At 35.5% G+C, this 24,454-nt stretch overlaps 1 protein-coding gene across 1 annotated transcript in view; it reads right to left on the bottom strand.

Annotated features, from left to right (window-relative positions):
* RFX6 (regulatory factor X6) overlaps nt 1-24,454 on the bottom strand; it is a 56,786-nt gene that overhangs the window by 11,100 nt on the left and 21,232 nt on the right. The window contains exons 7-12 of the mRNA XM_045798421.2: nt 11,229-11,336; nt 7,413-7,490; nt 7,183-7,296; nt 5,615-5,664; nt 2,323-2,482; nt 1,274-1,418 (exon numbers count right to left, since the gene is read on the bottom strand). Coding sequence (XP_045654377.2) covers nt 1,274-1,418; nt 2,323-2,482; nt 5,615-5,664; nt 7,183-7,296; nt 7,413-7,490; nt 11,229-11,336 — 655 coding nt within the window. The remainder of the gene's footprint in view (nt 1-1,273; nt 1,419-2,322; nt 2,483-5,614; nt 5,665-7,182; nt 7,297-7,412; nt 7,491-11,228; nt 11,337-24,454) is intronic.

Raw genomic sequence — 24,454 nt, 5'->3', positions numbered from 1 at the left:
TCATTGAAAACGGATGAATGAACTAAGCTAAACTCATTGATTTCCTGCTTTCGGTCCTAACCTTTAGCAAAAATTAAATTCTACACTGCGAAATTGAGCCACTTCCATGAATAATCTTTTATCTTATAAAAGTTAAAGGGGCCATTTAGGTCTATCATTTATTAAAGAGTTTGAAGCTTACTGAGTCCCAAAGTCCCAAAACTTTTTGCTAGGAAACAGAAAACAAGGCTGGTGTTGGACCACCCCGGAGAGCAGCTCGTCATTTGTGCAACAGCCTCTCGGAGGCTACACCTGTCTTTTCAGAGAGAGGGTGGGGGAAGAGTGGATTGCTATCCCCTGAAAACAGAGCCTGGTTGTCTAGTCATGCATATTGCCTTGGTAAGTTCTGTCAGATTGTCCGAACCAGGGCAGGGAATTACTGCTTTGAAAAACAGTATTGTGTTGAGATATCACTTCGACATATATCATATACCATATGAGGCTAAGAGTGTAAAACACAGGAAAATGTGTATCCATGTAATATAAAACTGGAAGTAAACTAGGGTGCCTGGGTGGTTCAGTCGGTTAAGCGACTGCCTTCGGCTCAGGTCATAATCTCAGGGTCCTGGGATCGAGTCCCGCATCAGGCTCCCTGCTCAGTGGGGAGCCTGCTTCTTCCTCTGTCTCCCGCTCTCCCTGCTTGTGCTCACTCGCTCTCTCTCTGACAAATAAATAAAATCTTTAAAAAAATTAAACAAACAAAAAAACTGGAAGAAAACTCACAAAACTCAAAAACATTTCCATTATTTCCAGGTTATTTCTAGGCAATGCGATTATGAATGGCTTTTTTTTTTCCTCTTAATATTTTCTATATTTTCCAGGTTTTCCACAATCTGTAGCTATAATTGTTTTTTTTTTAAAGATTTGATTTATTTATTTGACAGAGATAGAGACAGCCAGCGAGAGAGGGAACACAAGCAGGGGAGTGGGAGAGGAAGAAGCAGGCTCCTAGTGGAGGAGCCTGATGTGGGGCTCAATCCCATAACGCCGGGATCACGCCCTGAGCCGAAGGCAGACGCTTAACCGCTGTGCCACCCAGGCGCCCCTGTAGCTATAATTGTTTTTAAGTAGAGGATGATTTTAATTTAAAAAGTTTCTATAAACTAAGGTTTCTCAAACAGATATTTTGTGGTCCAAGGGGACTCCCACCCCTAGCCCTCAAAGAGTTATCCAGCCCAAAATGTCAATGGTACCAAGGTTGGGAGACCCAGCTCTAAACAGAGAGAGGACTTACGTTCAGTGTAGATATCAGATTCGGTATCTGTGCTTCCAGAAATGGTAAGAAGGGCCTGTGATCCAATACTATTCAAGTCAACCTTTTCAATATCAGATACCATAGAATTCACAACATGCTGGTCAAAGAGAGCCGGTCTGGCAATCTGCAGGAAGTGAAACGTAAAAAGACACTACACCATATTATTGACGGTCTATCTAAAGGAAAGTTTTGGCTACTAGAGAAATAGTTCCTTGAGGGAAGAGCATCACAAATATCTTCTTATTTTAAAACTAAAAGCAATAGCTGATACTCCTAATCATCTCTGTTAAAGCTTTGAAAACTATTTTTGAAATTAGAAAATGAATTTTTTATCCATGGTCATACAATAAGGATTTCACAATCTTACATTTCTTATCTGGAACTATCCCAACCAAGTCTTTTAAAATTTAGGGGACTAGAAACTTTCAGAAAGCAAACAATCCTTTGGGAGGAGGGGAAATGTATTTTAACAACATACAAACATACAAGCAGTAATTTAAGAATTACTTTTTTTCTCCCTGTTTAAGAGAGCCAAATTAGTAGGTAGTTTAACATGTGTTGTTTGTGGATTTCACAACATCAAATATCACCTGGGCGCAGTCCCCACAACCTTAATTTTTATTAGCGGGATTCATGTAGCAAATAACAGTTTTGCATTTTACACTGCATTCAGAAGTTTTGTGGTTTTTTAACTTTTTATTCTGAAATAATATTAAATTTACAAAAAAGCTGCAAAGAGAGTGCAGAATATTTCCATATACTCCCTATTCAGCTTCTCCTACTATTATCATCTTACTTAGCCATTCTTTATTGCCAAAATCAGGAAATTAACATTGCTATAACACTAGTAGTAATTCAAATTTCCATCAATTTTCCACTAATGTCCTTTTTCATTAGCATTTCGTTAGCATTCACTCGGGTCTCATATTGCATTTAATTTTTGCCTACTTGGTCTCCAATCTCTGAAAATTTCTTACTCTGCTACCAGATAATTTATTTTTTATTTGGTGACTCAAAGACCAACGTACCTGAGCAAGGTGTAAGAAAGATGTTTGTCGTTTCAGGGAAGATACAAATCTTCGCACAATAGGTATCTTCTTATCGGTTAAAGCTTCTGGCAAGTTTTCCAAGGATGAAACAACCCACTGTTCCCAATTTTTAGCAAAATTCCTTATATCTGCTAATAAGCTACGCACACATACAAAAAAAAAAAAACCTATGTATTAAATGCTAAATTGTTCAAAATGCATTACATAAACGTAATTTAATGGAGGTATACTGTTATTCTATGATTCCAAGAACATGACTTTGAAGTCAGACAGATTCAGCCTAGATCAGCCATTTATCTCCTTGGCCAAAAATAATCTCCTCAAGGTCTGGCTTCATCTATTAAAAAGGAATAAGATTAGTATCTATGTCACAGGATTATGATGGACTACATAATTCATGGAAATTTCTCTGTCAAACCTGGTATGCAGAGGGTAATCAATAAATAATACCTTATTATTAACATTAGCTCATGGTTCATTTTCTATAAAATATTTCTGGGGAAATGTACGTATGCACTTGATGTCAGATATCTTGGCTTCTTGAGAGACATCACAGAGGGTTCATAGTGTCATTTCAGGTATTTACTATTAGTTTGTAGTAACCTGTTCTTATAGTCCAAATATAACTTTATCAAAAATGTACTATAGAACCCTATTTAGAAAATTGCAAATGTTGGCTGTGCATATACACAAACATTTATATATAAACACAAAAATTTAAAAATCAGTCAACAATCTACACACTATATCTCAACAAAAGAGATCTAAATTTACATTTGGGATGGCGCCCACGCTGGTGAGCAGTAACATAATACAGGAAAAAGACTAGAAGTGGAGTTCAACAGCCCTCAGTTACAATCCTGGCTCTGCTTCTTACTAATTAACTGACTCTGGGCAAATAAATTAATTCCTTCTGCTTCCACGTTCCTTGTTTGTGAATGTGGGGTCATAATAGCTACTGGGGGATAATCTGACAGGTTGTGTTTTAAAAAAATCCAATTGTCCAATGATAAGGAATCGGTTAAATAAAGTATAGTATTGTTCAGGTGCTGGAAATCAATGCAACCATTTAAAAAGATAATGTTGATCTGTATTTGTTGATATGAAAGATTTTCACAGTATACCGCACTAGTGTGTATATTATGGTTCTGGGGTTTTTTTTAATATGTATATTTACAGATATTCTTAGAAAAAAGTCTATGAAATACTAACCTAACACATTAGGAATGTGGAGAGATTAATAGGGGTTTTTTAAATGCATTTATGCATGTTTTTCATTTTCTACAAAGAACCAGTTGCATTCTTAAGAGATAAATACATAAAAAATCACTTTCAGGCTGGTTGTAGGAATTAAGTGAAGTACTTTATGTAGTCTCAAAGCCCATGCTGTGCTTAATAAAGGCCAGCTATTATTACATCGGTTGCATGGCTGGATGTCTGCCATTAAGTAAACGCAGCCATTCTGCTGTGACACAGAAGTATTTAGGGTTTTTTAAAGATTTTACTTATTTGTTTGATAGAGAGAGAGAGAACAGGAGCAGGACGGAGGGAGAGGCGGATTCCCCACTGAGCAGGGTGGGAAGCCCACCATGGGGCTCGATCCAGGACCCTGAGATCATGACCTCAGCTCAAGGAAGACACTGAACCAACTGAGCCACCCAGGCATCCCCTGTGACACAGAGATGTTAAGAGGACTTAATTCAGAGCTCAGATTAGATGTTTGAAGATTACATATTGATAATTAAAAGAAACTATTGATTAGGACAGCACCAACTATTATATAAATAAATAAAACAATCTAGAGGAAAAAGTAAATTAAAAAATTTGTTTTATCGATCATCATGCATTTATTGAGCCTCAACTATGTTATCTAACAGCTGTTTGTGCCCCAAAATACCAAAATAAATTTCACTTTTTCATTAACTTTGTTTACAAAGAAAAATCTGGCTTTTTATTTTCCAGTTTCTATTCACACGTCAGAAAGATTTTATGAAAAATCTTCAGGTATTGTTTCATTTTGAGATTTTTTTATTGAAGTATAACTGACAAACATTAGTTTCATGTGTAAAACATAGTGATTTGACATTTGTATACGTTGTGAACTGATCACCACAATAGTCTGGTTACCATCTGTCTTCAGTTGCCAGAGAGGATGAGGGTCACCAGGGGTGGAGGCAAACTGGGTGAAAGGGATCAAAGGCACAAAATTCCTTGGACCTAGACAGGGAATACAGTCTCTTTGAGGTCTTATTCCTTCTTTAAAAGAAGGTGGTAATTCCGTTACACTGCCTTCTGCTTTTGCAATTAAGACCAAAGTTAATAATAAAGATAAAATAGTTCTTCTTTAGATACAGACGTAGTGAAGAGAAGGGCCATATGCACCCCAATGTTCACAGCAGCAATGTCCACAATAGCTAAATCGTGGAAGGAGCCGAGATGCCCTTCAACAGATGACTGGATTAAGAAGCTGTGGTCCATATATACGATGGAATATTACTCAGCTATCAGAAAGAACGAGTTCTCAACATTTGCTACAACATGGACGGCACTGGAGGAGATAATGCTAAGTGAAATAAGTCAAGCAGAGAAAGACAACTATCATATGATTTCTCTCATCTATGGAACATAAGAACTAGGATGATCGGTACGGGAAGAAAGGGATAAAGAAAGGGGGGTAATCAGAAGGGGGAATGAAACATGAGAGACTATGGACTATGAGAAACAAACTGAGGACCTCAGAAGGGAGGGGGGTGGGGGAATGGGATAGACCGGTGATGGGTAGTAAGGAGGGCACGTATTGCATGGTGCACTGGGTGTTATACACAACTAATGAATCATCGAACTTTACATCAGAAACCGGGGATGTACTGTATGGTGACTAACATAATATAATAAAAAATCATTTAAAAAAATAGTTCTTCTTTAATTTTTATCGCTGTGGCTATTTTCCATCGATTATCCCCGTTTATATTCCTTTAGCCAGCTTTCATTGAAGAACTTTCTCAATATTTCAAGGTCAATGACACCTAAATCATTATTTTTCCCCTGGGCATCTCTCATATTAAAAGGATTTCAGGATGGTTCCATCAATTTTCTTCATTGAGGTTTGAATATAAGGATTGAGGCACATCTTCTAGCTACTACAAAGGGACAGAAGCAGGCAAATAATCTTGATAAACAAATGAGTTTCTATTTAATGTTTTCCTTTAATATAATGGATAAGATTAAACCCTACACTAAGAAATCATCACATTTTATTGACTGAACCTACCTTTCAGGCATTTCTTGCATTGTTGCAGGAATGAGTACGTCCGTAAGAACCTTAATCACAACAAAAGAGAGTTAACATAGATCCTTACTTAGTATTTTTGTAGGAAGACACATATTTGTCAATTACTTTTTATTCCTAGCTTTATAGAGAATAATGTGTTAATTCATTTCTGGAAGTTATGTTTTTATCTTTAAAATGAATGTATGTGTGAGGTGTGTGTATGTGTGAAAGGCGGGCGTGGGATCTAGGAACATTGCAATACTAGGTTAAGCAAGTAACACTAATATACTGGGTCCAGAGAGTTAATTATCAGAATAGAAAGAATACTGAAAGAAAGGGCTATACTGAGGCTAAAACATGGATGAGATGGGTAGGACCCGAATGAGAACTAGGAGACAGAAGAAATTAGATAGTGCTGACTGATCCCAGCTCAGGAAAAACTACACTATATAAAGGAAGTGGGGACCAAATAAGATATGAGCAACGCAGATCCACGGAGCTGGCTGATAAACTGAGTGGTCCAGCCTGACAAAGAGGACCAAGAGGTCTAGAGGAGAAAATATTTCGAAATGCGGTTATACACAAAGGCCTGTGTATCTTACCACATGTATTCCATGTGTATGAGGCAGTAATGTATATGGCCAGTATGTTAGTTACCAATGAATTGACCTTGGTAATCATGTGCTGCTCTATAGACTAAAAGATGACCACTCTTTAGAGATGGAATGAAGACTAAAAGATGACCACTCTTTAGAGATGGAATGAAGATCTTGCAGAAACTCATTCTACTGTTCCTCCCTAGGTCCCCTATGAGGAGGAAAACTTAGTTCATTTAAAGGTACTTAAACTCAGGACTTCTATGTTGGGCTAAAAAAACCCCAGACCATTTGTAAAGAAAACAATAAAGAATATGCTTTAAGGATATTTCTGGGAGGTACTGAATGGCAGTCCAAATAGCTTTACCCAGATTGCAATGCAGTTTTCTCCCTCAGCTTGGACCTTACTGTTGCTCTTACTAGGGAACAGACTGCCAGGGCATTAGTGTCTCCCTCTTCCCAGATAAATGTTTGGCTAGAATGCCAACCAGCTCATCCTTGTTCGTGATGTCTTCATGATCCCTCTGTAGACACTTGTGGACTCTTATTTGGTTTGAGAACAGAAATCGACATTAATACATTAAAGCTAGAGACTTCCAGTATTTTTAATTTGTTAATCCCATAAGAGTGCTTCATTCTGCTTTCCCCCCAGAACACCGATAGTGAAAACGTCATTATGGTACTCACTCTGAAAACACCTTAAACAGTTAATAAAAATCAACTGAATTTTCATGTATTATTAGCGAGCATGGGACATTTAGAATCATTCTTAACTGTAAACAAAAATTTTGTTTTCATGTAAATGTATATTAAAATACACACCTATTAAATATTGCTTTCTCATCAGAAAAAAATAACATTGTATCTCCAGCCAGAAATAACAAATTTATTGAAAATATAATGGAAAAATGTAGACAGAACGCTCATTAAAACAATACATGGTTCATGTTTAAGACACCCCAAAGAGCTCACCTTATAAAGAATTGAGTCACAAACACAGAATATGTCAATGATAACGGGGTTTTCAAGCAGGGGAAGAAGATGATCCGGCATTCCTTGCCAAAAGTGTAATAAGAAATGCTGAATCTAGTTATAAAGCAAAAAGCATATATGTTAAGATTCTTCCTTAACGTGAACTCATAAAGAACAGGACGAGAAAGTACACATGGTATGATCAGCAAAGCGTTCTGGGTCACCCTTACCTCTTCGAAGTTTCCATTAATTGCATTGTCCAGGATGCACTGGCAGTGAGTTTTATACATCATTATGAGGGTGTCAACCTATTTCAAGGAAGAAAACACTTAACCAAAGAGTCCTTTCAACCCTGCCTTCATTTGTTCATTCATTTACTCAGCATGCATTTTTTAAGTTCCTGTGATGTACCAGGCGTTGTGCTCAGTGTCGAGGAATCAAACCCAAAGGCACAGTTCTTATTTCCAGGACTTTACTGCCTTGTGAAGGGAGAAAGGCAAGCAAATAGACAATTACAATATAGCGCCAAATGAACAATGAAAAAGGTGACTGTGCAGGGTGCTGTGGGCCAAAGCAACGTTGTGTTTGTCTATCTAATAAGCAAATGACCTTTGAATGCAGAAATAAACATAAAATGGGAAAACATGTCACCTCTTCACAGCTGTAGTAAGTGGGTGCTTGGGCAGTGTGGTACAGCAGCTGCCAGTGTGGGGTCTGGAGTCGGCTAAAGTCAAGCGCCCAGTTCCCCTCCACCACTGTGCACAGAATGCTCAGTCTCCGACCCTAAGCTTTCTCTCCTTAAGTAGGGTAGGAATAGTATATTAACCGATTAAATAAGATATGATGCACCCAGAGCAGTGCCTGGTACACAGTAAGATCTTACTAAATATTACCTGAAATTAGGAATATCAAATGACCTGAAAATTTACCCAAAAAAGATTTGAATGGTGAGTGTCTATTCTGAAGATGTCCATGTTACCACAGACATTTGGCGAGCATAGCTAAAAAGTTGTAAACATATTCTAAAATTCGCAATGGATTAGAACTAAATAGTATTTTAACAAACTAATAATATTCAAATTCAAATCTCTTTATAAGCTAGAAATATGGCTACCTGTTGCTGGTTGTGTAGTCCAAGTGAACGAGAGCCTGGCTTAGAGGTTTGCCCATGGACTACCTGGATTTGAATACAGCTTTGATCTGCCATTTACTAGCTCTATGATGTCAAGCAAGCCACGTAACATTTGTGTGTTTTAAATTCCTCATCTGGGAAATGGAGATGATAGTAACAGTACATTTCTAATAGGGCTGTTATGAGGACTAAACAAATTAACACAAGCAAAGTAGTTGGAATAATCCATCATACATGTTGAGAGAGAGATTGACCACTGGAACTATTTTTATCCCAACAGTATCTAGGGTGGTGATGGTAACGGGGGTGTCCTACTCTAACCCTCTGCTCTCTAGCCTTTATCCTTACAGCCTGGTGACAGCACACATCTTTGTGGTTCAGCTCAAGGCTGTATCATGGTGACGTGCAAATTACTAATCTCCCTGCAATGAGGTATGCTGACCACAGGACACCTCTAGTGGAATATGTCACCACTGATGCAACTGAGACACGCTCTATACTTTAGGAAATGATATTATATTTTTAGATAGGCTGCCAAGACATATTTTTAAAAGTAAGGATAAGGACAGTATGAAAGATAGAAAGGAATTCATAACTGCTGTCAAAAATTAACCCTTTGATCCCTAAAACCCGAAGTACAAGTAAGCTTTTATCCTCACAAGTATTTCCATTTATGTGTGTCAAAATTTATATTCTTTTATACACAAATTGGCAGAAGTTTTTAATCTTACTATGGTACTACATTTGCTTATTTAATATTTACATAATCTTAGGACAATAAATTTTTACTGTAGCATACTCTTATTTCTAAACATAATTTTGCTCAATTTTCTGAGAATAGACACCACATTTATAGAGGGCAGGAGGAGAGGCAAGGTTTATCTCCAGAAAAGTTAGTGAGTATGGCAACTGCCTTGAGTGACATCATGATGAGGCAGAAAGTGGCCCCTCAGCTTCGGCCAAACCCCACCTCACTGGGATCAGCTTCTCACTGGGAGGTCCCATCGTTTCTGCTTCAAGAAAGCAGGTGCATAAGGTGCTTAGCTTCAGCCCCACCCCTCTTGCTAGAAACTGACAAGTTACCTGGGGAACTTGGCTATCGGCTAAGAAAGTGAAAAGCGGGGTCCAGCTGTCTTCAAGGGGCAAAGAGGAGTGTTAGTCCCTGGTGCTCATGAGAGGACCACTGGGAATGAACTTAGAAACCAGGGTTATTTAAGCATCCTAATACCTGAGTGAGAAATGATCTACAGACCAGTTTTTCAAGTTGACAGGTAAGGAATTCCTTGGAGACCAGCAAAGAAACTGAAATAAACTATTGGAACATGTCCTCACTTCTCTTTTTTTCTTTGTTGCTCTCCCCATCCCCCTCTCTCCTACTGGCATATTTACTCAGCAAACATCTTCATGATATGTTTGCATGTAAGCAGTTCTCTCCACAAAGGGGACCCAACAATACCCTCCCCAAAGAACCACGTTCCCTGGAGCGTCACTGATTTCCACAGGTTTCCCCACAGACTGCCGCATGTTAGCATGTACTGGAGATGTCTCAGATCTGAAGTCATAATATCACATAATATCTATAAGGTAAAAAAAAAAATGTGATAACCTTGAGAAATGTGATGGGAGAAGAGAATAGTAGAAAGTGGACATACTTCAGGAGACTTACTTGGAATCAGCATCTGAGAATTATCTTCAATATTTTGCCTATTCTTAACAGGAAGAGTGGGTCATCAGAATGGACCCTGGAAGTTACTGTGCATCTCTACTTATCAGTCAATAGATCTTTTTATCAATGTGTTATTTTATTATCAGTTTCCACAGAAAGCCCACGGCTAAAGTAACCAGTTGGACATTAGTTACTTATATTCTTCTTGAGGTGCTGTCTTTGCAGCTCAAGAACACGCACTGACTTAACATATATTAAAGATATTTTCCCTAAGGGGCACCTGGGAGGCACAGTCGGTTAAATGTCCAACTCTTGGTTTCCTCTCAGGTCATGATCTTAGGGTTGTGAGATCGGGGACTGCCACCCCTCCACCCCGCTCCCTGCTCAGTGCAGAGTCTGCTTGAGATTTTCTCTTCCTCTCCCTCTGCCCCTCCCCCCGTTCATGTGCTTTCTCTGTCTCTAAAATAAGTAAATAAATCTTTTTTTTAAAAAAATATATTTTCCTTAAATACTAATGAAAAATTAACTTTGGTTAAAAGAAGAATGTAGAAATCTTTATGCCCTGATTTAATACTAATAGCAGGAGCTATTAGTCATTCAGCAGATACTTGCTTAGCAAATGACTTTAGAAGTTCAGAAATAGAGGAGGATTTACTCTTAGATTTTATTATATAAGCATTGAAAAGTCACATTGAGGATTATTTATGAACTAAATCCTATGAAACTGTTTCTTCCTTAACTTTCAAAAAAAGTGCAAATAAAAAGGAGCACAGAATTTTCAAATGGAAAGGAATTTTTGTCAACTTCTAGTACGGTCCTCGCATTCCTAGGTATCTCCCCTTCAATGCTTGGAACAAATTCTGTCCTAGAGAAGTGCCAGATGACTACTTACTGAAATTATATGAAGCTAATCAAAAACATAAAGCTTATAATTAAAGAAACTGCATGTGATAGACACATTATAGTATTTTTTTCCTTAATATTGAGTTTTAAATAAAAAATAATCTTTAGTCTTTTGAGGTTTATTTTACCAACTTCTGATTACACACTACCAGGGAGATGGTAAATAATTAATTGGAAAGTGTTTAATCAATGTTAGTAAACATTTGTCCCTCCTATAAATCAGTCGATTATGTTTGATTATGCAGATTTCTGACTGCTTCCTGAAAGTGCCATGAGATTCCCAGCAAATTGAGATATGGAACCAACATATCAGAAAATCAATAGAGAAGTATCTTTAATTGATACCTTGTCTTTAGAAATGCATCCTTGGTACACAAGGTGTTGAGCACTGGGGAATTCTGGAAGAAGTGTTCCAGTTTTTGAACTTAGTGAATATTTACGAGTGAAGCCACCCTATAATTGGAAAAATGAAAAGAAATTAATCGTTATCAACTATTTGGCTCCCAAATACAATTCTAATAACACAAAATCCCATACAATTTCATTCTTCATCCTGTAAGCCATGACAAATTAGGAGATTTTGATAAACAGTTTAGATCATTCAACTGAATAAATAAGACATGTCAGCAGAATTTCCAAGCCATAAATAATTTCATAGTCAGGATATTTTTTCTATTACTTTGGATTGAATATTTGTCAGTTTGCACTACTTTTAGAAATTTAATTTTAGTTCACATTCGTTAATGGCATAAGTTTTGAAAGATCCACTTTTAGAACTGTTGACATTATTTTAACTATAAGAGGATCAAGAATTGCCAAATCCATATATGGATTACCAAATCATTTATGGATTAAGTAAACAAGATGATAAGAAGTTAAGTAATTTATGTAGTCACAGAAATAATTAGCAGTAGAATTGTGAATGGACTCCAAGTCTTCTGATTCCCAAATTAGTACCTGGACTTTCACACCTCAACCTCCCCTACATTTAGATATAAGTGTTCTTCTTTTGAATCTCTTAGGGGGGAAGTACACCTTCAGTAGTTTTCAGAAAATTAGAAAAAGTGACAAACAACAAATAATATATAAAGCTGCAGGACTGACATATCTACAAAAAGTCCACACAGAAAGAGAGAATGCATATTTGTGATAGAACCAGAGTCTCAGCAAATCAGTCTCCCCAGGTCATAACTGATTGTTCCTGTCCCTCAAATAAAGTTTTAACAAACTGGTTTTTAATCAAAAGTTTGGGCAAAGAATGAAGTTGTGACTATGGCAAAGGAAGTAAGGTATTCCTGGCAAGGACAAAATTTCATTCTTTCCCACAGTTTCCCTATATTTTCTTCTAGTTTTTGTGTTTCTTTGTCTCTGTCATATTGAAGATTTGATACTTACATAGGTTGGGTTTCTACCCTGTCTTATCATTCCCAACCTTTGTAGACTTACAGACTTAGGTGCTCAATCAGGAAGAAGGTGAGAGGACTTTTCAGTCCTTAAAGCAGATATTTTAGATATTTTGATTTTTTATTGACTGATTTGATACAAACTTTCCAAAAATTTTATATTAAAAGTGCAGTAGAAATCTATTTCTTTCAGGTTAGGTTTTAGTTTTCATCCTTGCTACCCTCTATTTTCAAATATGGTTAGAGAATTATTCTGATTAAATCATTTTTAAGAAATTATAAAGAACTACTATATACATGATTAACTACCATGAACTGATATATTAGCACAGTTAACCCCAATCTGCTCTATTTAATCAGTCTTAATAATTCAAGATATGCACTCAAATTCTAATTTCAGGAAAGTTTACACTTTTTTCTTATACCTTTTCTCATGGGTGAAAAAATCATGTTTATTTGTCCCAAGAAGTAATTTAGTGAGATTGGAAAAGAGAGAGAAACAGAAACAAAAAAATGTCAATACATAGTGTTGTGTTAAATCTAGGTTAAGAATAAGAGAATAGTCTCATTTCCATTAGCAAATATAATTAATAATCAAAAATCTTTCAACAAAGGGGGGAAAACAGGTTCAGAAGATTTTTAATAGGTGAGTTTTATCAAGCATTCAGAAAACAGGTATTTTCAAACTTCAAAGATTTTTTTTTCAGACAGTGGAAAAGAAGAAATTTGTCCCAGTTCATTTGAAAACTTTTATGCCAAAGCTGAACAAGAACAGAAAAAGGGAAAAAAAAAATCATAGGCCAACCCTGTTATTACCATACTTGAAACAGTACCAAACAAAATATTAGCAAAACAAATCCAGCAGTCTATAAGAATGATCACAGCCAAGTTAGGCTTAAACTCATCATATTGACAGAAGAAAAAAAGGGGAGTGGAGAACACCATATATAATCATCTCAATTGATACAGAAAAAAACATTTGTTAAAAATCCAACTACCAGGGGCGCCTGAGTGGCTCAGTCATTAAGCGTCTGCCTTTGGCTCAGGTCCTGATCCCAGGGTCTTGGGATTGAGCCCCGCGTCGGGCTCCCTGCTCAGCGGGAAGCTTGCTTCTCCCTCTCCCACTCCCCCTGCTTGTGTTCCCTCTCTCGCTGTCTCTCTCTCTCTCTGTCAAACAAATAAAACCTTAAAAAAAAAATCCAACTACCATTCACTTCTCTCTCTCTCTCTCTGCCTGTCTATGCTAGAAAAGAAGAAAATTTCCTTAATCATTCAATAGTCAAAATATCAAAAAAATCAAAATAATCTATCAAAAATCCATAGCAAATATTATACTCAATAGTAAAATACTATAAATATTCTCTTAAAAACCATAAATGAGATAAAGTTGCCTACTCTAGCCTCTTTTGTTCAATACTGTATTAAAGTTAATAGCCAGAGCAATAAGGCCAGAAAAAGTAATGAAAGAGTAAGCACTGAAAGGGAAGAAACTAGCATTATTTGCAACTGATGTGGTTGATTACATTTAAAACTAAAATAAACTGCACAAAAATTGTTTCAATTAACAACAGAGATATTTTGGCAACGTTACTGGATACAAGATCAATGAAAAAATCAGTTGAATTCCTAAAACCAAGAAGAAAACATTAAGAACATGCAATAAAAAAGACACTGTATAAAATGACAACAAATATTAGAAGATACATAGGAATAAGTCTAACAAAAGAAGGGCAAAATATTTATAAGAAAATGATTAAACTGTGTCATGTGGGTGGCTCAGTCAGTTAAATGTCTGACTCTTGATTGCAGCTCGGGTCATGATCTCAGGGTTGTGAGATCGAGCCCCATGTTGGGCTCCACACTGGGCATGGAGTCTGCTTGAGATTCTCTCTTTCCCTCTTCCTCTGTCCCTCCCCGCTGTTCACCCTCTCTCACCCTTTCTAAAAAAGGAAAAGAAAAGAAACAAAAGAAAAGAAAAGAAAAGAAAATGATTAAATTTAATCAAAAGATATTAAATTATGAATAAGAAGATTCAATGTTGTGGAAATGTCATAGATTGATCTATTTCTTCGATGCAATTCCAATCAGATCCCTTCAGGGTTTTCTGTGAAAACTAATAAGCTGATTCTAAAATGTGTGAAGAAACACAAAAGACCAAGAATAAACACAATGCTTGTGATAAAGATAAACCAGCAAAAAGAAAACTGGAAAAATTCACAAATTTGTGGAAATTAAATATACTCTTAAACAACAAATATATCAAAGGAGAAATCAAAAGGGAAATTAGAAAATACTCAGAGATGAATGAAAATAGAAATATAACACATCAAAATTACAGGATGCAGTAGAAGTGGTGCTAAGGGGGAAATTTATAGCTATAAATGCTTACATTAGAAAATCTTAAGTCAATAATCTAAATGAACAATTTGAGGAACTAGGAAAAGAACAAACTGACCCAAAGTGGGCAGAAGAAAGGAAATAATAAAGATCAGAGCAGAGAGAAATGAAATAGAGAATAGAAAAACAATAAAGAAAATCAATCAACCCAAAGGATAGTTAAAGTCAAAACTGACAAACCTATAGGTAGACTGACTTAAAAAAGAATAGAGAAGACTCAAATGCCTAAGATAAAACATACTGACTCCACTGAGAAAGGATTTTAAGAGAGTACATGAACAACCATACATCAACTAGTTGGATAACCTCGATGAAATAGATAAATTCCTAGGAACATAAATTCTACCAAGGTGAAGTAACAAAGAAAGAGAATATCTGAATCAGTCTATAACCAGTAAGGAAATTGAATCAGTAATACAAAATCTGACAAAGAAAGGCTCTGATCCTAATGACTTCACTAGTGAATTGTACCAAACATATAAAGAAGAAATAATATCAGTCTTCTTGAAGTTTTCCCAAAAATTGAAGAAGAGAGAACACTTTCTAACTCATTCTATGAGGTCAACATTATCTTGATACCAAAGTCAGGCAAAGACACCACAAGAAGAAAAAAAAAAAAAAACAAACAAACCTCATGAACATTCATGCATAAATCCTCAGCAAAATAATAACTAAGTGAATGCAGCAACATATTAAAAAGATTATACACCATGACCAAGTGAGATTTACTTCTTGAATGCAAAGATGGTTTGACATACAAAAATTAGTCAGTGTCATATACCACCTTAACAGACTGAAGGAGGGAAAAAACACATGATTATTTCAATTGATGAATTTGACAAAGTTTGACACACTTTTATAATAATAATAATCAACAAACTAGGAATAGAAGTAAAGTGCCTCAATGTAATAAAGGCCATAAAAACCCACAGCAAACATCATATGCAATGGTGAAAGACTGAATGTATTTCCTTGAAGATCAGAAACAAGGCAAGAATGTTCATTTTCAGCACTTCTATTCAACTTACTGCTGAAAGTCCTTGCCAGAACATGTGGTAAGAAAAAGAAATAAAATAAATCCAAATTGGGAAGAAAGAAGTAAAATTATCTCTGTTTTCAGATGATAGGATCTTATATGTAGGAAATCATAGGGATTCCACCAAAAAAACACAAAAAACAAAACACAAACAAACAAAAAACAACCCTATTAGAAATAATAAATGAATTTAGCAAAGTAAAAGGATACAGTCAACATGAAAAAATCTGAAAAGAATTTAGAAAACAATTTATAATAGCATCAAAAAGAATAAAATTATGGGAATTAACACATGTATAATGGAAATTACAAAACAATGCTCAAAGAAATTAAAACGTAAGTGGAAAGACATCCTATGTTCATGAATTGGAAAATTTATTGTTAAGATCTCAATAGTACCCAAAGCAACCCATGGATTCAATGCAAAATCCCAATGATGGTTTTTGAAGAAATAGAAAAATATATCCTAAAATTCACATGGAATCCAAGAGACCCCAAATAGTAAAAATAATCCTGAAAAAAAGAACTAATTTGGAGAATTCATACTTCCTGATTTCAGAACTTACTACAAAGCTACAATGATCAAAATAAACTAGAGCTGACACAAAGACAGACGTAGAGATCAGTGGAACAATACAGAACACCCAGAAATAAATCCTCACAAAAACTGCCAAATGACTTCTGACAAGGTTGCCAATAGCATTCAATAAGGAAAGGGCAGTCTTTTCAACAAATGGTGCTAGAAAAACTGGATATTCACATGTAAAAGAATGGAGCTAGGCCTTTACTTAATACCATGTAAAAAATTAACTCAAAATGAATCAAATACTTAAAATATCAGACCTGAACTATACAACTCTTAGAAGAAAAGACAGGGCAAAATCTTCATAACATTAGGTTTGGCAATGATTTCTTAGGTATGACAACAAAAACAAAAATAGACAAATCGGACTTCATAAAAATTAAAAGCTTTTGTGCATCGAAGAACACTGTCAACAGAATAAAAAGGCAATCAGTGCAAGAGGAGAGGTATTCTCAAATCATATATCTGATATGGGATTAATGCGCAGGGCATACAAAGAACTTGCAAAACTTAACAACAAAACAAACGACCTGCTTCAAAAATGGACAAAGGACTTGAATAGACTTTTCTTTTAAAAAGATATATATTAGGGGCGCCTGGGTGGCACAGCGGTTAAGCGTCTGCCTTCGGCTCAGGGCGTGATCCCTGCGTTCTGGGATCGAGCCCCACATCAGGCTCCTCTGCTATGAGCCTGCTTCTTCCTCTCCCACTCCCCCTGCTTGTGTTCCCTCTCTCGCTGGCTGTCTCTATCTCTGTCGAATAAATAAATAAAAATCTTTAAAAAAAAAAATAAAAACAAAAAGATATATATTAATCAACAAACGCATGAAATGATATTCAACATTAGTAATCATCAGGGAAATGTAAATTGAAGCCACAAGGAGATACCACTTCACCCTCATTAGGATGACCAGTATTAAAAAAAAAAAAGAAAAGAAAAAACAGAAAATAACAAATATTGATGATGGGGCGCCTGGGTGGCACAGCGGTTAAGCGTCTGCCTTCGGCTCAGGGCGTGATCCCAGCGTTAAGGGATTGAGCCCCACATCAGGCTCCTCCACTATGAGCCTGCTTCTTCCTCTCTCCCACTCCCCCTGCTTGTGTTCCCTCTCTCGCTGGCTGTCTCTATCTCTGTCGAATAAATAAAATCTTCAAAAAAAATAACACAAATATTGATGAGGACATGTATGATTACATACTGTTGGTAGGAATGTAAAATGGTGTAGTTGTTGTGTGAAACAGTATGGTGGTTCTTCAGAAAATTAAATAAGGAATTACTATATGATGCAGTCATTCTTCTTTTGGGTATATATTCAAAATAATTGAAAGCAGAGTCTCAAAGAGATATTTGAAACCTATGTTCATAGCAGCAATATCCAATTCAAGTGTCCATTCACAGATGAATAAATAAACAAAATGTTGTATATACATGTAATGGAATATTACTCAGCCTTTAAAAAGGAGAATCTGACATGCTACAACATGAAAGAACCTTGAGGACATGATGCTAACGTAAAATAAGCCAGTCACAAAAAGCCAAACACTATGTGATTTCACAAATATGAGGTACCTAGAGTAGTTCAAATCATAGAGACAGAAAGTAGAATGGTAGTTTTCAGGGGTGGGGGGAAGGGAAGGAGGAGGTATTGTTTAATGAGCATCATGTTTCAGTTTTGCAAGATTAAAAGAGTTCTGGAGATGGATAGTGGTGGTGATTGCACAACAATATAAATACAATTAATACCACTGAACTGTGTACTTAAAAATAATTAAGATAGTCGATTTTGTTATATGTATTTTATCACAACAAAAAATTTGAAAAAATTGCAGATGAAATAAGGACGTAAGTGTTAAGAGTAACTTTCTACTTTTAGAAGAATATATAGAAAAATATTTTAGGATCTGGAATATACACAGATTTTTAAAAACAAGATACAAAAAACACTAATCATAAAATTAAAAATTATCTTCATTGAAAGACACTCTAGGATGTTGAGCTGTGCCACCAACAGGGTGAAGTTATTTACAATACATAACCTACAGGATATTAGTACCTAGAATATATAAAGAACTCCAAAGAATCAAATTTTTAAAATAGAAAAATTATATGATCTGAGCAAATATTTCATAGAAGAGAACTGACCATTAAAAATCCAAAAAAAATGCAAGCTTATATTTGATGTAGTTATTAAAAACAATTTTCAGATGAAAATCACAGGTACCATTTTACACCCATTGGATTGGCAAGAACTAAAATATCATTCAAGGCCAAGTATCAGTGAGAATGTGGAACAAAAGGAACACTCACACACCAGACATAAATTAACACAACCATTTTGGAAAACAACTTAATCTTAACCTATCTTAATTACACATTAAGCATATCCTAGAACCTGGAATTCCATTTCTGTACATATGCCCCTGGAGAATGTTCATAGCAATATTGTTTTTCAGCCAAAACAAAAACAAAAACAAAAACAAGTCCACCAACAATGGAATGAATAAATGTATTGTGATATTTTCATACAGTGAAAAATCCGACAGCAGTTCAAATAAAGGTATTAAAACAACATATATATCAACATCGATGAATCACAAAATCTAATGCTGACTGAAACCAGAAAGTTGCAAAAACAATGAATCCGTTCTATGTAGGGCAAATAATAAACAATACATTGTCAATAGTAAGCAAAACATAGAACTATCTACCACTTTAAAGTATATAGTCCAGTTGTATTAAATACATTCATATTGTTGTGTAGCCATGACCACATTGTTTAGCTATATATTCATAAGTGATCAACTTTAAGGAAAAACGAAGAGGGGCGCCTGGGTGGCACAGCGGTTAAGCGTCTGCCTTCAGCTCAGGGCGTGATCCTGGCATTATGGGATTGAGCCCCACATCAGGCTCCTCCGCTATGAGCCTGCTTCTTCCTCTCCCACTCCCCCTGCCTGTGTTCCCTCTCTCGCTGGCTGTCTCTATCTCTATCTAATAAATAAATAAAATCTTAAAAAAAAAAAAAAACGAAGAAGTGATTAACACCAAATCGTGGAGAGCAATAACTTTTTGTAGGTCGGGAGGGGGAAGTGATTGGGGTAGGAGCACACAGAGGACTTCTCTCTGTTAAGTTATGGGGTAGGTCTTGAGTTTTTATCTTATGGCCATTTTTAAAATATGTGTGTGTGTGTGTGTTATGAACAATACACTTCTCCAAAAACAATGTCAGAGTGCTAAGGAAACATGTATTAAAGAACAAAATATATTATATGTCTTTTATTTAAATATCTATTTAAAACTCTCATCGTGATAAATAGTAGTTTTGTGTCCTAGCAGCTAGCAACATGTGGAACATCAGCAGGAAGCAAAAGTACTCAAAGAAAAATTTTAAAAATTAAATACGTTGGAAAGGTTAACAATGGTATGCAAAGTTGGTATAAATCAAGTAATAATACGCTGTCTAGAACACGCAGCACAAAAGGAAAGGAACGATTAATAAGCTGGGAAAAAAAGTAAAACATGATCATTTTAATTACACTAATATGTTTGCGATTTTAATGGCACTAGAATTGGTGCCAGGTCATAGGCCAGCTACAGAGGGGGGGGGGGTGTTGGGTGGGGGAGGGTTCCCCTCATCTGATGACTTCAGTACTCTTGGGTAAACTATTAAAAATCTTATTTCCAAAAGAAAACAAGAAGAAACCTAGACAATATGATTAGAAGGCAAGAGGGTCTGATTTATGAGGAAAGATTAAAGGCTTTAAGCAGCACAGTTTGGCTAAGTGATGACTAAAGGAGAGCATGATAACACTCTGCAAATATTTGCAAAGCATATACCAAGGAGGGAGGATTTGTTATTTATCTTGGTACAAAGTTGTTAAACTGGCCATGAATGGTCGATGTTGAGGAGAAGGAAATTCAGGCTATCAGGGAAACTTCCTGGTTGAAATGTATGAAGTCAAGGGGCTGACTCCCTAAGAAATAATGGCAACTTCACTACTGGGGCTTAGTTAAAACAAAATTTGCCTCATGCTACAAGATTCACAGGAAAAGAAAGGCTTTCTTTGATCAGGACAAAGTATTGAGTGAGACTAGGTTTTGTTAGTTTTATTCCTGAGGATTAAAGGATTCGGAAACATTCTCTAAGACATTTCTGAAATTTGAACCACTACATTTGTGAATAAAAATTTAAAATAATCAAAATTCATACCACAAACTATAATTAATTACTCTTACCTTCCTCTTCTTGTCTTTTTGTTGTGCTTTTCTTGTTTGTTCATTGTTTGCTTTTATATTATGAATGATTTAAAACTTAGGAAAGGTGTAGATAAAAAGTAATAAATAGCCATGTACTAACCAACCTAATTGAGACATGACACACTTGAAATATGAAAGCAGCGTCTGTAGCCCTCCCTAATCTTATGCCCTTCCTTCCCCACAAGAAATAATGTTCTTCGTTTAGTTTATATTATTCCTATTTAAACCTCTAGAACTTTATCTCATCTGTAAATTTCTTAAGCAATATATACCATTGCTTTAAAACCGGTACCATACAGTATGTATCCTACATTCAATTAGTTTTTTTTCACTCAACTGTAGGTTTTTGAGATGCATCTAATTTGATTCTTATAGCTATAGTACGTTCATTTCCAAAGCACTGTAGTATTGTGCCCTTGTATAGATATATTAAAATTTATTCTGTCACTGTATCAGAATGGACATTTATTTCCCAGCATTCTGAGGTCACAAACAATACTCCAGTGTGCCTGCTTGTGCACAGTGTGAAGGTTCTCTAGGATTGCAGGCATAAGGTGTGTGCACCTTCACCTTTACTAGTGACTGTCCCTCCTTCCTGAGAGGTCCTTTGCGCCACACTTGTAACAATGCTTATTTTCAGACTTTTTAACTGCTGTTATTCCAATAATAGTGAAATGATTATTCATTATGGTTTTAATTTGCATTTCCCTGATTAACATTTCCCTGGTTAAGTGGAGCCCTTTTCATATGTTTATGGGCAAGAATGGTATTCAAAATATTTGTTGACCAACTGTTATGAACCCTGGTCAATCAGAAGGGGCTCCATGAACACCAATACTATTTCCAGTTACTCTTTCTCATCTTGCATGAATTGCATGTTCATATAGCATGCTCTATTTCTTTTGGGTTGTCTTTTTATCGTGGAGTCAAATATTTTACATATTCAAAAACAGTGCTGTCCGACAGAACTTTCTGTGATGATGAAAATGTTCTATGTCTGCACTGTCCAATACCATATATGGACTTGAAGTGTAGCTAATGTGGCAGAGAAACTCAGTATTTTATGTAATTAACAGCTACATGGAACTAGTAGCTACTATATTGTACCGCATAGTTATACGTATTAATCCTGTCACTCATCTATGACATATAAATATCCAATTTTATTTACATATTTGAGGCCATATATACATATATTTGCATTTGTGTCCTCTTTTCTTCCTAATTAACATTTTTCCATGTCATTAAAAAAGACTCTTAATAAATGAAATAATATTCAGTCCCATAAAAGTCCTGTAAATGATGTAACCATTTCTTTATTAGTAATAATTTAGGTTGCACACAGTTTTTCACAATAACCAATTACGATTTTTGCATGATATTTTGTAAGCATTTTCTTTTACTTCTTATGTGAGATTCATACAAAAGTGAACCTGTGGGAGAAAGAGTATGAACACTTTAAAGACCTGATACAGACCTTCCAACTATTTTCCAGGGGGTTTGTTCAATGTTCACCAGAAGGATATGAAAGAGCTTATCTCACCAGACCTTCACCAACATCATAATAATTTCTTAATATTTGATAGCTATATAATTTAAATTTTTTTTGATTATTTGGCAGTCCATTTTTTCATGCATTTATTGGCTTTTTTTTCCTTATGTGTATTTTCTATTCATGTCTTTTACTCTTTCCTGTTGTCTTCATATTTTTCTATAAATTGATAGGATTTCCTTATTGGTAGAAATATCATCCCATTGTCATATTTGCTCAAACTATTTTCTCCAGTCTTTTTTTGACTTCAATTTTTTTTTAATTTTTTTAATTTTTATTTTTTAGATTTTATTTATTTCTGAGAGAGAGAGGGTACAAGCAGGGGGAGCAGCAGGCAGAGGAAGAAGCAGGCTTCCCACTGAGCAAGGAGCCCGATGTGGGACTCAATCCCAGGATCCTGGGATCATGACCTGAGCAGAAGGCAGACGCTTAACCGACTGAGCCACCCAGGTGTTCTGACGTCAAATTTTATATATGATGCTTTTGATACAAAGGAGTTTTCAATTTCTCCATTTTATATTTTTCCTTTGAAATTTCTTAAATTGTTTTCATCTTAGAAAATCATTCCCCATCCAGAAATGAAGTAGATACAAATGTTCCCTTCTAGGTATTGTTTTTACATTCAATAATTTGTATGAAATTCATACAAAGCATGAGGTATAAACTTTTTTTCCAAAATAGCCCATTTTCTAACATTATGCAAAAAGAATTTTATTTATTTATTTGGTACTACATCTTCCTCCAAAAGGGACTTAAGACAATTCGCTGAAAAAAATTTTTTTTCTTCTTCATTGGTTGTAATGTCTCTATCATGCATTAAATTCTTATGTAAATGAGGGTCTTTTTTCAGGTATCTAATCTCTTTTCTAGATTTGTTCCACTTACAGCTGAGTCCATATCATAGTGTCATAATATTTTGATATCTGCCAGACAGGTCCCTTTTGGCTATTTTTGCTTACATTTCTCTTAATTATTACTTTCTGTATATTATTCTAGATCAAGTGTGCAGCCATTTTAATCATTTCCAAAAATTAGTTACCCACTCAAAATTTTATTGGAGTATTATATGTCTAAATTAATTTAGGAAGAATTGGTACATTTATAATACCTAGCATAACTATCCAGGCATGTGGTATGCCTTTTCACTTAAAATTTCCATTTAAAGAGGTCTCTGCACAGTGAAGGAAACAATCAACAGAACTAAAAGGCAAGCTACTGAATGGGAGAAAATATTTGCACCCAAAGAACAAATAATCCAATCAAGAAATGGGCAGAAGACATGAATAGACATTTCTCCAAAGAAGACATACAGATGGCCAACAGACACATGAAAAGATGCTCAACAGCTCTCATCCTCGGGGAAATACAAATCAAAACTACAATGAGATACCACCTCACACCTGTCAGAATGGCTAAAATCAACAAAACAAGAAACAGCAAGCATTGTTGAGGATCTGGAGAAAAAAACGCTTTGCACTACTGGTAGCAATGCAAACTGGTGCCGCCACTGGAAAACTGTATGGAGGTTCTTCAAAAAATTAAAAATAGAACTACCTTACTATCCAGGAATTGCACTACCATTTATCCCAAAAATTCAAAAACAGTAATTCAAAGGGATACATGCACCTTTATTTACAATAGCCAAACTATGAAAACAGCCCAAGTGTCAATCAATAGATGAATGGATAAAGAAGATGTGATATATATATTATATATCACATATATATGTGTGATATTTATGTGATACATATATATGTGATATAATATAATATATATTAGATTATTATTCAGCCATTAAAAAAGAATGAAGTCTTGCCATTTACAACAGCGTGGATTGAGTTAGAGAGTATAATGCTGAGCAAAACTGAGTCAGTCAGAAAACGACAAATACCATATGATCTCACTCTTCTGTGGAATTTAAGAAACAAAACAAACGAGCAAAGGAACAAAAAGGAGAGAGAAACAAATCAAGAAAGAGACTCTCAACCATAGAGAGCAACGGGATGGTTACCAGCCAGGAGGTAGGTGGGAGGATGGGGGAATTAGGGGATGGGGATTAAAGAGTACACTTATCATGATAAAAAAAAAATAGTTTTAAAAAATAAATTAAATTTTCTTTTATGCTTGTATTCTTTTTTTCAAATAAGGAATACGCTTCTCTTATCGTGGTTGCTCCTAAATATTTTCCATTTCTGCTGGTTCCTTTCTTGTTTTTCATAGAGTCTGTTCCCACCTCTCTTAGTAGGGAATCTGTGAGAAAATTAAGTCCTACAGGAAAGGATTTGAATGACTGCTCTCAGAATCTTCCAAAGGATGGCATTTAGCCAATAACGTTCTATATGCCT

Source organism: Ursus americanus, chromosome 11 (genome assembly GCF_024610735.1).
Source record: "Ursus americanus isolate L20-20 chromosome 11, mUrsAme1.1.p, whole genome shotgun sequence".
Classification (NCBI taxonomy): domain Eukaryota; kingdom Metazoa; phylum Chordata; class Mammalia; order Carnivora; family Ursidae; genus Ursus; species Ursus americanus.
This window is presented reverse-complemented; position numbering and strand designations above follow the sequence as displayed.